Source organism: Aquarana catesbeiana, linkage group LG01 (genome assembly GCF_042186555.1).
Source record: "Aquarana catesbeiana isolate 2022-GZ linkage group LG01, ASM4218655v1, whole genome shotgun sequence".
Lineage (NCBI taxonomy): Eukaryota > Metazoa > Chordata > Amphibia > Anura > Ranidae > Aquarana > Aquarana catesbeiana.
In genome coordinates, this window is record NC_133324.1 from 337,908,150 (window position 1) to 337,923,318 (window position 15,169).

Here is a 15,169-nt window from a genome sequence, read left to right on the forward strand (position 1 = left end):
TGCAATTTAATGTTAAGCTCTTTGTTGGAGATAGCACTTCTAGTTATGTATAATTGCTTATACTTAAAATGGTTGTAAAGACATGAAGTTTTTACCTTAAAATGGTTGTAAACCCCATTAATGAAATCTGACCTAAGTACATATAGTTGTAGTGTTTTACTTATCTCTCGACAAAGCTCTGAGTGTCATTTCTCTCTGGTGCTCCGTTCCTCTGTTATCAGCGTAATGCACTTCTGATAAGCTCTCCAACACATGAGATAACATCAAGAGAAAAAAGCACCACTAAGTGTGGTATTAAGTGTAATTTATTATGGCCCCCATAATGGGTAACTCACAAAAAGTAGGTATTCTACAGGCTGTTCATTAAAGGTCAATTCTGAGGGGTCTGTCCATGTACTCCTCGTGCGCTGGGCAGCTGGATGCCTCACGCTGTAGGGGAACAGAGCTGTAACCGAATAATATCCTCTAGAGCCCTCGAGCAGATCCGGGGTGGAGTGCAGCATTGACGTTGCAGCGTTGATGTTGACGGGGGACAGCGTGAAAGGGTACTGACGACATCACAGGTCCTAGGATGCTCCTCCTCACCACTCACGCAACGCTGCGCTCCACGCTACGGTCCACCACGGATCCCGGAACTGCTCAAGGGCTCTAGAGGATATTATCCTGTTAGAGCTACGTTCCCCCCACAGCTTGAGGCATCCAACTGCCCAGCGCAGGAGGAGTACATGGACAGACCCCCCCCCCAGAATTTACCTTTACTGAAGAGCCTGTACACTATCTACTTTTTGTGAGTAACCCATTATGGGGGCCATAATAAATTACACTTAATACTACACTTAGTGGCACATGTTTTTGGCTGTTTACTACAGAGTGGGTTGCGCTCTGGATCACAAGCTGACACTAGGGTATGGACTTCCTTTATGAGACTTTGATTATGAACATTTCTGATCTATATTTGTGTGTTTGCCTTTGCGCCTACTATCCAGTTTAATTAACACATGAGATAAGAGTAGCTGAAAATTTGTGTCGGAGGGGGAACTTAGATGGAGATTAGCATAGAGCTTGTCTTGTCAGACGACAGCTCTGCATGTTCCTTTGTTCCTTTCCCTATGTGGAGGGGGGGGTTGTCCCTCTCCTCCAATCAGCTCACACACAGTGTAAGCCCAGACTCCCCACCCACTGCTCAAAGAGGAAGAAAGATTTCAAAAATGATCTGCACTTTTCAAAATGTGTAGAAAGGGAAAGACAGCAGATATACATGTAAAGCCTATGTAGAAGAATTTGTTTCATCTCTGTGTATCATCTGAGGCTATTCACTTCACTGGGTACATGTGAGGATTTACAACCACTTTAATGCATTCTCTGCATTAAAGTGGTTCTAAAGGCAAACTTTATGACCTTAATGCATTCTCTGCATTAAAGTGGTTCTAAAGGCAAACTTTATGACCATAATGCATTCTCTGCATTAAAGTGGTTCTAAAGGCAAACTTTATGACCTTAATGCATTCTCTGCATTAAAGTGGTTCTAAAGGCAAACTTTATGACCTTAATGCATTCTCTGCATTAAAGTGGTTCTAAAGGCATACTTTTTGACCTTAATGCATTCTCTGCATTAAGGTAACAAAAACCTTTTAATGTTGGCTCACCCTAGCCCCCCCTTAATTACTTACTGGGCCCAATCTCAATCTGGTGCTGTGCCTTAGAGCTTCAGCTCTGCTGTCTCTCTCGCTTTCCTCACAGGACATGGAGGTAGGAGTGAGAGCTTCTGCTGCTGTCAATCAAATCCTGTGAGCGGGGGGAGTAGGGGGGGACAGAGTTGTGCTGTGTGTGTTAGACTCAAGGGGAGGTTCGGAGCCCCTCTGTGCAATACCGTTGCACACAGAGGAGGTATATATATTATGTTTGTTACTTTAAAAAAAGAAAAAACAAAGCACCTTTACAACCGCTTTAGGGTGCAAAAATCTTCCATGATCATCTCCCCACCAACCATTTTTGCAATAAATTCGTAATATAATAAATACTTTTTCTTCTTCACTACTGGGTGCTGGTGAGGTGGCACTGGTGAGTCCGCACTGATAACCTGAACTGATGATCAGAGCCCTAATTATCAGTCTAAGCAATGTACTCGCTGTGTCCAGTCAGACTTGTCAGTTATTGACTCCTTTCCTCACACAGACAGCGTGTGAGGAAGGGAATGCTGATAACTGGCAAGTCTGTTTACATGTGACCAGCTGTGATTGAACACAGCTGATCACATGGTAAAGGGCTGCTGTGATTGGTCCTTTACAGCGATCTGTGATCAGCTTTGTCCACAGGACACAGCGGTCACAGAGCGCATCAATATGTGGTTCTGGGAAGACGTCCATGGACGCCCTCCCAGAACTGGAGAGCCACACTGTAGCTGTCTTTTGGCTATAGCGTGGATGGGAAGGGGTTAATTCAGTGGTGTGCACAAGAGCGGCAGTGCTGCTTTCTGTTTCTCCTCACTGGACTCAGGGGTGGCAGTGGGAGCCATTGGCTGTGAGGAGGGAACCAGGGCCGGGGCCAAGCTGCCCTGTGTGTCTATAGACTCGCACAACCCAATTCAGGATCGAGCCCACATAGTGCCCCTATAGCAAGGGGCTTGGGGACCCCAGAAGAGGAGGGAAAGGACTGCTCTGTGCAGTACATAGAGAAGATAAATATAACATGTTTATTATTTTAGGAAAGAAAACACAAGCCTTTATAATAACTTTAAACTTATATTTAATAATGGCATGCTATCTAACCCTTATCTATTATTTTGTAGGAGAGTTCATATAACAGAAGCCACTCTCTCCCATCTTGGAGGGGAATATGAAGTAGAGGATGTAACTCATATGCAGAGGGACCCCTACCTTAAAGAACATAACATAAAAACGTATCTGGTTATTGACCCTAGGGTAAGTCGTCTTGTATATCTATATACAACATGAAGAAACATGAAACAGACATACAAATGTAAACATTTCACATAAGTCGCCTGTGTGAATGAGGCCTTACTCTGGAATAAAAATGCATGTCCAGTCAAAACCTTTAATTTTTGGCTGGAGCAGGGAATGGTTAGAGGAACACCTAATTTTCCCTCTGTTCTGTTCATACCTGTATTTTGGATTTTTCATCACTTTTTGTCCTGGAAACAGTAGCTACCAGTACAGGAAGTAAGGATGAACGTTCCTGGTGGGGACACATGCAGCAATAAAACTTGACACCTATTCATAATTGAAGTTTTGCGTAAGATACTTTTATTTTGTGGGTTTTTATAAATATGGAAACTAAATAGGGCATTCTATTGTATACTGTATTTCCTGGCTGCTCAGTGCAGCTTCCTGGTTCTACAATGCAGCTTCCTATGACATGTGTACTCTTTGTGGCCTGTCCAGTTTTATCAGCATTATCCACATTGTCTAAGGCAGGGGTCTTCAAACTACGGCCCTCCAGTTGTTCATGAACTTCAATTCCCATCGTGCCTAGTCATGTCTGTGAATGTCAGAGTTTTACAATGCCTCATGGGAAGTGTAGTTCTGCAACAGCTGGAGGGCCGTAGTTTGAGGATCCCTGGTCTAAGGAGAAGTAAAGTTGAACCATGAAGCGTTAATGTGAAGCAGAGAAGTAGGAGGCTGGTCATCCTGACTAGCAGAGGGGTCTGTATTCCAATGTCCAAAATGACACAACTTTTTGCAGATAAAAGACTAAACGCACATAGATCCAGTTTACACATGCTCCACTTTCAGAACCGTAAACTTGCCCTATGTTTTACACTGCGTAATATTTAGACTAAGCCACTAAAATATTTGCGTGCCTATAGTTAGTTGCTCATAAACTTTAACCTTAACAACAAAAGTAACCTACAAATGATTTAGCTACTACAAGCAAATGGGGACTATTTCAAAATGTAAATGCTGGCCAAGAATAGACTCACAATAGCAAGATGCTAAACCCAGCTGTCTCTTGTTTCAGGCTAGTGATGACAGTGAGGAAGATGACATATTACCAAACAGGTCTGCTGAGGTCACCAAGACAAGGGCATCTGTTCGCATGACACGCTATCTGGAATCTTGGGGGGCTGCTAAACCATTTGCTCACCTTAATCACAGGGACAGCCTGATACCTGAAGCCCTGAGTTCCTCCCGCATTATGGTGAGTATTGCTCGTGCTGCACTGTAACATACATTACTGTTTATTTGTTACGCATTACTTGTTTAAACTTGTTTTGCTGTTTACCCCACAGGATCTCCCAATGTCTTCTATACCTACATACCGGAGTACTGACAAGTAGGATATGAAACCTGCTTCTCTCTTGCTGCCCCTTACTTCCTATATGCCTTGTGATGTCAAATACATCTATTAAATGGATCTACTGCTGCTGCTGTCTTGTTTTCTCCTGCTTGGCCCATCTGTCCTGTGGCCTTCTGTCTGATGTCAGCACGGCTTCTTGTGGGTAGAGACTATGGATCCTGCTTTTCTGTACTTCTATCTCTTTTGTCTGCGTGTTTTGTGCTCTTATTGTTTGGTTCGCACCATGGCTCCCCTACTCCGCAAATAAACCAGAATACTATATCCTTTATTCTTTTTTTTATTTTACGTTATTAAACTGGGTATTCCTGCAAGTTTTGATTAGTGATGAAGTGTTGAACCTCTTTTGGGTTTTAATTGCAGTAGCTACTGGGGAGATTCATGCAAATTGTCCTGGTGATTGTTATCTGAGATCATTTCTCTCTCAAACAGTTTGTACCTCACCATCTGACTCATTGCAGGAAGCCTAGCCTGAGAGAAATAAGTAGGCTTCCACTGCTTACCACCTCCTGAAAATGTTACACTAGCCTTACATGGATATATTTTTCTTCAATTCAACAGGTATACATTGCGTATCTGCATCTACGAATCTGTAGTATCGGCTAATGTATTCTGAAAACTCAAACAGTGGCTGCATCTGATTGGATGCAGCTGCTGTTCAGCCAACAGTTTCTCCACATGGCTTCTTTGATTTTTCAATCAAAGGATATTTGGTCCATCAGGAATCGACTGAAATTTGCTCATTGTCTGGCCAGCTTAAAGTTATTTTAAAGGATAAAATGTTGTTAAAAAAAATAACAAATAAGTTATACTTACTGCTTTGTGCAGTGGTTTTGCACAGAGCAGCCGTGATCCTTTTCTTCTTGGGTCCCCCTGCTGGTGCTCTTGGCCCCTCCCCCTTGCTGAGTGCCCCCATAGCAAGCCGCTCGCTGTGGGGGCACTTGTGTGTTGTCGCTCCTTTCACACACTGCAAGGTAAAGGCATAATGTGCTAGTATGCATCGCATACTAGCACATTATGTTAAAGGAGTTGTAAAGGCAGAAGGTTTTTTTTATCTTAATGCATTCTTTGCATAAAGATAAAAAGCCTCCTGTGTGTAGCAGCCTCCCCAACACGCCCTAATACTTACCCAGAGCCCCCTCTCTGTCCACAAGTCCCTCCGTTGTCCCTGACTGTCCCTCCTGATTGGCTGAGACACAGCAGCAGCGCCATTGGCTCCTGTGGCAGTCAATCAAACTCAGCCAATCAGGAGAGAGAGGGAGAAGGGCAAACGGCAGCTCTGTGTGTTTGAATGAACACACAGAGCTGCAGCTCGGCTCGGGTGCTCCCATTGCAAGCTGCTTGCTGTGGGGGCACTCAACAGGAGGGAGGGGCCAGGGTCACAGAAGAAGCACCCGAGAAGAGTAGGATCTGGGCTGCTCTGTGCAAATTCACTGCAACAGAGCAGGTAAGTATGACATGTTTGTTTTTTTGTTTTAAAAAAAAAAACAGACTTTACAATCACTTTAAACTTACACTAAAAGTGAAGTTCTCCCACGCTGAGCTCTTAGAGCTGCAGAGCGCCTCCCATTTTCACCCATCTTGCTTCCGGGTTCACGGAATCCGACTCTGTGATTGGTGGGAGCTGCGATGACGTCACTCCCCAGCAGATTACGGCACTGGGCTCTGGAGGAACAGTACGTCTGGCCGTTCCTTCAGGGAGCATGCGTCAGTGATGTCACTTGCTGCCTGTAATGTAAATATCTCCTATCTGCCCGTTTTAGGATATATTTACACTACCTATAGGCAAGCCTTATTATAGACTTGCCTATAGGTAAAAGTTATAGAGGAAAGTTTACTTCCTCTTTAAGTTGTTTGGCTGCCTGTAGCTTCAGTACATTATGAGCCGCTAACCTGAAACAAGCATGCTATGCTGCAAGTGAAATCAGAGCTCTTTGTTATGGGTCAGGGACCTAAAAAACATTTCAAAGTCATTAGATCAATATGACAGTCAGGCAACTTTCTTTTTAAATAGTATGGTCTGTAATGGCAGCCTATGTATTTTTCCCAGTACAGATTCTCTTTAATTTTGCCCCATACTCTTGTCATCAGTTTTAACAATAAGTGGAATTGTACATCTTACCCCAATTACTATAGGCAACTACTCAAGAGGCATATGAGTAGCTGTGAACTGTGGTCTCTGGATAGACAGAAGTAAAGGGGAACAGTATTTAGAAAATGCATACGTATTTATAAGCTGTTCCTCACAATTTTTTGTAACAGAAGGACATTCATTTTTATACTGTTGTATTGCTTTAAAGCTAAACTCAAGGCAAAAATAACATTTTTGTGCTCGCACTGCATGGGTCAACTGTTCTTTTTTTTGTCTAGAGGATTGGAGAACAGTGATATACTTGCCTAATCCTCCACTCCTTCCTGCAAAAGAACGGTCCCTGTGGCCTCTGCTCCTCCCCCACTCCCATGGTCTTGTGTGGTGGACTGTTCCTTATATCAAACTCATAGACCTGCTCTGGACATGAGGAAGTCAGGAAAAGTCTACCATTGGATCGTGGGGGAGCACTGTATGCTGGTGGAGCAGAGAATCGGGTTAGTATACAGCTTTCTCTTCTCCCCTGGACAAAACAAGCAGTTGACCCATGAAATGCGAGAACAGCCCCACTGCATGGCAAAACTTTTTTTTTTTTTTTTTTTTTTTATACCCAGAGTTGGGCTTTAAGATGGCCACGAAATAGTCAGAGCATTCATATTACTGTATACAAGTTGGACAAATATGTGTTTAAGTGATATGCGGACAAATGTACAAGCTAGCACTGATCATTTTCTAATCACATTTTCTCTGCCTAATATTTGGTTAACTTTTTTAGGGTCACATATATTTCTGTATTGGATTGTGAATAGTTCATCTCTTCTAGAGAGAGAGGAGTTAATCTAAATCTAGAAAGATGGGAATCTGGCCTTCTGTAACAGTATTTCAATACCCACCCAGGAAAATGGGACTAGCAGTTGGTGAATGAAAAGCTTTAGTGGAGATGACACCCTCACTATATGACAGTGGCGGCTGGTGCTCTATTTTTTGGTGTTCTATTTTTTTCTAATAATTCGCTATTGTCTCACAACAATAGCGAGTCCACCCTTTTTTGAAGCCTCAGGCTCTGATCACGTACTTAAAAAAAAAAAAAAAAAAAACCATTGAAATTCATGTGTCCGGCACCCTGCATGTGGATTAGGGGGCAGCGCCCCTAATGAAGCGGCAGCCACTGCTATATAGCACCCTAAAAGGAAAAAAAATATATAATGACATACACACACACTCTCTCTCACACACACACACTCACACACAAACTCTCTCTCACACACTCACACACACACTCACACACAAACTCACACACACTAACTATATATATATATATAATATATATATATATATATATATATATATATATATATATATATATATATAATATTCACATACACACACTTTATACCTGTATTTCAAGACTCTATTCCCCTTCCTGTATTACTTTCTGAAAACTGAATTCTCATTTGTCATGTATTGAATGTAACACAAACACATAGTTTGTAAAAAAGGGTTTTGTCATAGCTGTATTTATTTAGTACAAATGTTTGACATCTAAAATATGTGCTGAACCCGCACCACATCCTGTTGATTTATCATAGCAGATATGTTCTGTAGAGACTTGATATATGTGCATTTTTTAGAGGACCTACTTGGAGGATTACTAATGCACGCACTGGAGGATTTTTCTTGTGGATGCCAAAACTGTATAATGGTTTAAAGCAGCATTCACACATGTATTTAGGGGTACACTGTGAATTCCTGCAGCAGATTCAGCAGGGTTTATGCAAACAGTTTGCACCCACAGTAATCATGTCTGATTTACATGCAAATGGTGGTGTGCACTGTCAGCCTCTCATTGCTTTGTACAGGGCTTCTCGTGGCTGTTCGTATAAACCCAGCTAAGTTTCCCGCAGGAATTCGTAGCCTGCCCTTAAATGCAAGTGCAAATGAAGCCCTAAACACGTTTCTTATAATCTGCTGTGACTCAGTTGGTAATCGCCTAATAGTTTAGGTTTGAACATTTTATTTTTTATTTATTTTTTTACTTTTTTTATTGGCGCATTAAGATATTTTGGTAATCCCAGGTGGGTGTATACAGAATGTCTAACATTTATTTTGTAGTCTATTAAATAAAACAAGGGGGTTTTAAGATTTATATTCCAGTGCTAAAGGGTACCTCTATACGTAACATTGTATAAACTAGTGTTTGGTACTGCTGAGCTACCATAATAAGGGTTTTGGTAGCTCAAATGGGCACTTTTATAGATGCACATTGATTTATCTACTAAGATAGCTGAGATTATGTTGCAACAAAGGCTGTCTTTCATTTCATTTAATAATGATTGAAGCTTTTTAAACTATTATCCACAGTATAGGAAAACCCAAGTGTATATAGTTTGCTGTAATAGAGTCTTATATGCAAGGTGAAAAAGCAGTAAAATAAAAGCCAGCTAGAAGCAAACAAACAGCTTTTGTATCATATTGCTGCCTGAGGGAATATAGCACCAAATAAATGCAGCATTTATATACATGTACTGTTTTCTTACATTGTCATACTGAAATTTATAGGAAAGATACTGTATAGTGGTTTGATGTCAAGCAGTACCCAGATATGTTTGCATTAATGTGTAGTCTAACAGAAGTGAATATTCATCGCTGTAGCTCTATCCTTCGGATAGCACTGATAACATGACTAGTTGTTTTATATGATTGACATGCATACACATGCAGCCTGGCATACTGATGCTCTTTCTTGGTACAGCCAGCGTGTATATATATACGTTCAGGAAAATATTCAGGTAATGAGTTGTTGCTTGATCCCTCACTACAGTTTATTTAATGATCCAAGTTAGTGATGGCTATCAAGATTTCATTGTCATATTTTATAGCACAGAAACCAATGAATGGTTTTGTGATTAAAAAGAGAAAGGATAATTGTCCAATTAAATATTGTCCGCACATGATATTTAATTAAACTGTCAGACCAAAGAACCCTCTGGGTTCAGCATATTGCAATTTACCGGTAACAGAGGGTAGTGGAAGCACTTCGAAAGCCACATGGAATATGTTTGTCATTTTATTCATGTTTTCTGGTGTTCTTGACCGCTTTCTATGCTTCGCTAATTCTGCTGCTCCTTACCAATTGCTGTACTGGATAACATTTTCATACAGAAGAGAATTCAACCTTTTTTTCTTCCTACTTATAAAGTCATTCATATCTTCACATAATTTACATCTTATTTCTATCTGACTCACTACCTGTGCCAACTGCTCTGTTAATGACCTTCAAATATCAGCCTACATTATAAATAGCTTCAGGCTTGTCCCCAGGATTTCTGTGCTGCTTCTGATATAGAATTCAGTCCAAACATCTAATATTTAAAGAAGTCATCATACCCCTAAAACACGTTCATTTTAAAGCAGTCATTCTCAATCAGGGTCCCTTCAGAGCTTGTTGGGGATTCCTTGAGCCGAAGCTGATTGACCTCCAATCTGATGGCCCTTGTATAGTTCGGAGACCAGTGCCACTTGCCTGAGCCAACTGTATGATCCCAATGTTTTTTTTTTTTTTAACTCTCTGTAATGCTGTGTACACACGGGCGGACTTTTCGACCAGACTGGTCCGACGGAACAAATCCGTCGGACAATCCGACCGTGTGTGGGCTTCGTCGGACCTGCAGCTGACTTTTTCGGTCAAAAATCAGACGGACTTTAGATTTAAAACCTTTTTCAAATCTTTCCCATGGATTCGAGTCCGGTCGAAAAATCCGTTCGTCTGTATGCTAGTCCGACGGACGAAAAACGATGCTAGGACAGCTATTGGCTACTGGTTATCAACTTCCTTTTTTTAGTCCGGTCGTACGTCATCGCGTACGAATCCGTCCATTCTTTGGTGTGATCGTGTGTAGGCAAGTCCGTTCGTTTGAAAGGCTGTTGGAAGTCCATCGAAAGTCTGTCTGAAAGACCGTCGGACCTTTGATGCCGAAAAGTCTGCCCGTGTGTACACGGCATAAGGGTGGCATTCAGACCACCTCTGTAAGTGTGGGTATTCTTCTCACTAGCCACCAAGAAGTTGGTTTTTGCAAGGGTTGCCTGAGATGTGAAAGTTATTTCAGGGGTTACTCTGGAGTAAAAAGTTTGAGAGTGGCTAATTTAAAGGATACTATCATGTTTCTTATAATTAAGTCTTGAATTGTATATAGAAAATGCAGCCTACCCAAGCTGTACTTTATCTTTTCCACCCAGGCATTGTTATAATGTACCACTCCACTCCCATTCCCTTTTGTCAGTAATCTGGTGATCTGGGAACCACTTTTGTGATGCAGGGGAGCTTTTTCCAAATGCGCCTACTGTATTGGGCTTGCTGCTCTTCATATAAACAAAGTTCCAGTAGTAAAAGCTTTGTGCCTTGGTAATATGAATGTGATTAGTAATAAATTGAGCAGGAAGAGAAGACTATACATGGCACATGCTTCAGAAAGTTGCCACCTGCAAATATAAAAAGCTTTATCATTTGACTGCAGAGTATTACAGAAAACTCAGATTGAAAGGAAGATGTCAGTATAGGAATGTTAGGGCTGTCATTGTTGACTTGATTTCCAAATTTCAGGACTGGCATTTGTATCTCTTTTAACAATTAAGGGCTCTTTCACACGGGGCGATCAGTGATAATCCGCCCCGTGAACACCCGCTTGCTCAGCGGGGATCGCTCCGCCGATTCCCGCTAAGCAGGAAAATGACAGGTCCATCGCTGCACACTGTACTGCGACGGACCTGTCAGAGCGCCGCTCTCCCCTATGGGGGATCGGGTGATGACGGACCGTAGAGTCCGTCGTCACCCGATCAGATCTGAAAACGGATGGAAAAGTAGGGTTTTCCTCCGTTACACTTTTCGGATCGGAGCGGGTCGGCTGTCAGCGGACATGTCACCGCTGACATCCGACGCTCCATAGGGATACATGTATGTCCGTTTTTCATCCGAAAACGGAAGGATGAAAAACGGACATACGGATCCCCCGTGTGAAAGAGGCCTTAGTTTGAAGGACATGGAACTTTGCCAACTTCCCTTGCCTACATTGTTCTAACATACCACAGGTACTTCACACCAACGTACTTATTGCATGTCAGGAGCCTAATATACATATACCTAATGAGGATATCAACCCTAGAAGAATGCAACTTCAAAAACAATTTGGCAAAGCAGCTTTTTATATTTCTTTTATAACTCATGGGTTTCATAACGTTGAATGGATCTGCACAGTTCAGTGTTTCCTGGACATCACTAGCTGCTAAGTGATTGGTTTCACTTGATTTTTAATATTTCCTATTTAGCACCTACTTTGCAGGCATCTTTCCACCCACATTTTAGGAATTTTCTTGCCAGACCAGCAACTGAAATGAATAGAACAGTGGGGCTCAAATAGCAAGCTTAGAAATTAGCCCCATTTTAGTGTCCACGTGAACTTTAGACTGTAAGGTTTATGGGAGCCCTGGTGTCTTGTGTCTTTGTTTCATCATGTTTATCCCTTTGTGTATATTTTGTGATCTTCCAATATTGAAAAGTGCTGCTGACTATGCTTGTGTTATATAAAGAATAACTATGCAAACCTGTCTGGAGGTTAACATAATGAAGTTAATATATCCATGTAATTTGAAGGTCAATTCCACTCTAAACAAATTTCACTTAATTGGTTTGCTGGCAAATGGGACTACATTATGGCTCCTTACACCACTCTCTGCCTTTGCTACCTTCACTAGAGTTGGTAATAATAGATAATTAAAAAATTCTGCTGCAACAGAGATGTCCAAGCAGCGTGAACATACAGTGCCTTGAAAAAGTATGCATACCCCTTGAAATTTTCCACATTTTGTCAAGTTACAACCAAGGGATATGAATACTTTTTCAAGGTACTGTAAACACCATTTGTGCAGAGAACACCGAGGGACAATTTATATTGGATGTGAGTAAGAGAAGTACTGGGACCTTCTTCCATTTTATTTAGGCTTGGACATTTTTTGCTCCTATCAGCTTTTAGTCAATGCACAGTGCCTTAAGCTGCCCATACACTGATTGAAATTCAGCCAGTCCAGCATGGACTGGCCAAATTTCAATCAATTTGTGGGCTTCACCACTCAATTGGATGTTGATTGTTTAATCAACTTCTATTTAAGGGACACTTATTCTGCCACTGTCAGAATACAATGTACCAGTGGCAAGCATACCGGAATCATTTAATTTTTTTTATTTTCAGCTCAATGGCTTAGAGTGTATTTCCACGTTTGCAGCCAGATTGCCATGACACCTGCTTCATATTTGTTAATTGTTCACATTAACACAGCATAACTAAAATAAAAATTTGCTTGCTACCTTTTTAGAGGCATTATCCTTAAGAGGTTTTTGGACCACTTATTGAATGGGGGTCCCAGACATTGGTCTTGCACAGTAGACCCGTGGTGACTCTGTCTACCACTGGGTCAAAAACAGAAACCTTTCCACATAAATTTCACAACAGCAGTCTGTGGTTAATCTAAAATACCAGTGTATTTTACTTATCTGCACCCTCCCAAAGCCTGTTGGAGTTATCCTTTGAATTAGATTTTACTCCTATTGACATTTACTTTACATCTTTTTATTTTTTAATAAATCTAATTTTCTCCTATTTCTAGATCTCGTTGTCCAAAGGAGACAAATGAGCCAACCAATGAGAACCTCTATAATGTTTTGGAAGAGCTGAACTCCTTAAGGTATGCAGCATTAATACATTTATTAAGAACATTAAAAAAAAATATGTTTCAGTGTATGTGTATAAAGACATATGTAACAGTGCTCTGTAACCTCCTTGTTTGATGCTTCTGCTTCTCAGGCAGTGGAAGAAATCTGATGATTTTAACCGGGTCACCCTCTACTTCAATCAGCCAGCAATAGAGAAAGAGGTGAGGTGTGATGCGTGTCATTTGCCACATACAATATACTAGTTCAAAATGGTAAGCGATACTAATCTTTCATGAGTTGCTCAACACCAGTACCATCCTCTATTCAGTAAGCCCTCACAAAGCATTAGCTTAGTCTTAACAGACTACCAACTTAAATGTTGACTTAGTGGAACATCACTTAAAAGGCTTTTCTCACATGTCCAAGGAGACTGCAGCAGAACCATTTTGAAATGCAGCGCGTCTGCAGTGGGGAACTGGGTGTGAAACAGCAGCAAGTTACGACCAACTTCCCAGTCAAGATGGCGCAAAAAGGGACTCAAAGACCCTGGGCTGGTAATTGTCTGTTTATTAAAAGTCAAATGCTACAGTATTTTGTAGCTGCTGACCTTTAATTTAAAAAAAAATGACTGTGGATAGTCTTTAACCGCCTCCGGCCCGCCGCATAGACAAATGGCAGTGGGCGGGGTCTCTTGTTCTGGGACATGGTGCAACCCCGATCTCGGTAAATGATGTGGCTCTTTACCCATGTGATTAGCTGTGTCCAATCAAAGCTGATCAAATGTAAACGAGATCTTGTTTATCGGCTCTCCTCGCCTCGCACTAACAGAGTGAGAGGAGAGCTGAGAACTGTACAGATAATCAGGGCACTGATCATCAGTGCAGTCCCAGCAGTGACGTTAGTCTGTGCCTATCGGTGATGCAAGCCAGTGCTGCCCTTCAATGCCTCGTTATCAGTGCTGCTTATCAGTGCTGCTTATCAGTGCTGCATATTAGTGCCTCCTCATTAGTGACACTTATCAGTGCTCATCAGTGCAGCCTCATCAGCGCCCATCAGTGAAGGAAAGAAATTACTTATTTACCAAATTGTCCGATGGACGAAGAAAACTTTTTTTCTGTGTTTTTTTTTTTTTTTTTTTTTTTTCCCCAAAATGTTCATTTTCTTTTTTGGCAAAAAAAAAAAACGGTGATTAAATACCACCAAAAAAAGCTCTGTGGGGAAAAAATACTGAAAAATTCATTTGGGTACAGCGTTGCATGACTGCGCAATTGTCATTCAAAGTGTGATAGCTCTGAAAATTGACCTGGGCAGGAAGAGGGTAAAAGTGCCCTGTAGGCAAGTGGTTGATCATGCAGTATCTCAGAAAAGTGAGTACACCCCTCACATTTTTGTAAATATTTTTTTATATGTTTTCATGTGACGATACTGAAGAATTGACACTTTACATTGTAGCAAAATAGTGAGTGTACAGCTTGTATAACAGTGTCAATTTGCTGTCCCCAAAAAATAATTCAACACAGCCATTAATGTCTAAACCGTTGGCAACAAAAGTGAGTACACCCCTAAGTGAATATGTCCAAATTGGGCCCAATTAGCCATTTTCCCTCCCCGGAGTCCTGTGACTCGTTAGTGTTACAAGGTTTCAGGTGTGAATGGGGAGCAGGTGTGTTAAATTTGGTGTGATCGCTCTCACTCTCTCATACTGGTCACTGAAAGTTCAACATGACACCTCATGGCAAACAACTCTGAGGATCTTAAAAAAAGAATTGTTGCTCTACATAAAGATGGCCTAGGCTATAAGAAGATTGCCAAGACCACGGGACCTGACGTCACCACACATCAGCTGGCTAGCTTCACCGCGGCTGAGCTGTTAGTTTCGTCTTGGATTTTCTGCTATACCTTTTGATGTTGGCTACCCATCGTCTTTTAATAAAAGAGTTTTAATCTACTACACTATGGGGGACCCTCTGTACTTGTAATTTCTCTCTACGTATTATGAGTGATCCCACAGAGGCACACTTCATTATACTGTTACCACAGCGCTCGAAAAGGGTCCAAGGCAG

At 41.5% G+C, this 15,169-nt stretch overlaps 1 protein-coding gene across 7 annotated transcripts in view; it reads left to right on the plus strand.

Moving 5' to 3' along the window:
* ADCY4 (adenylate cyclase 4) overlaps nucleotides 1-15,169 on the plus strand; it is a 134,224-nt gene that overhangs the window by 94,035 nt on the left and 25,020 nt on the right. For all 7 annotated transcript variants that reach the window (XM_073631846.1, XM_073631883.1, XM_073631870.1 and 4 more), the window contains exons 10-14: nucleotides 2,789-2,921; nucleotides 3,979-4,158; nucleotides 4,250-4,293; nucleotides 13,061-13,138; nucleotides 13,258-13,327. In XM_073631846.1, coding sequence (XP_073487947.1) covers nucleotides 2,789-2,921; nucleotides 3,979-4,158; nucleotides 4,250-4,293; nucleotides 13,061-13,138; nucleotides 13,258-13,327 — 505 coding nt within the window. The remainder of the gene's footprint in view (nucleotides 1-2,788; nucleotides 2,922-3,978; nucleotides 4,159-4,249; nucleotides 4,294-13,060; nucleotides 13,139-13,257; nucleotides 13,328-15,169) is intronic.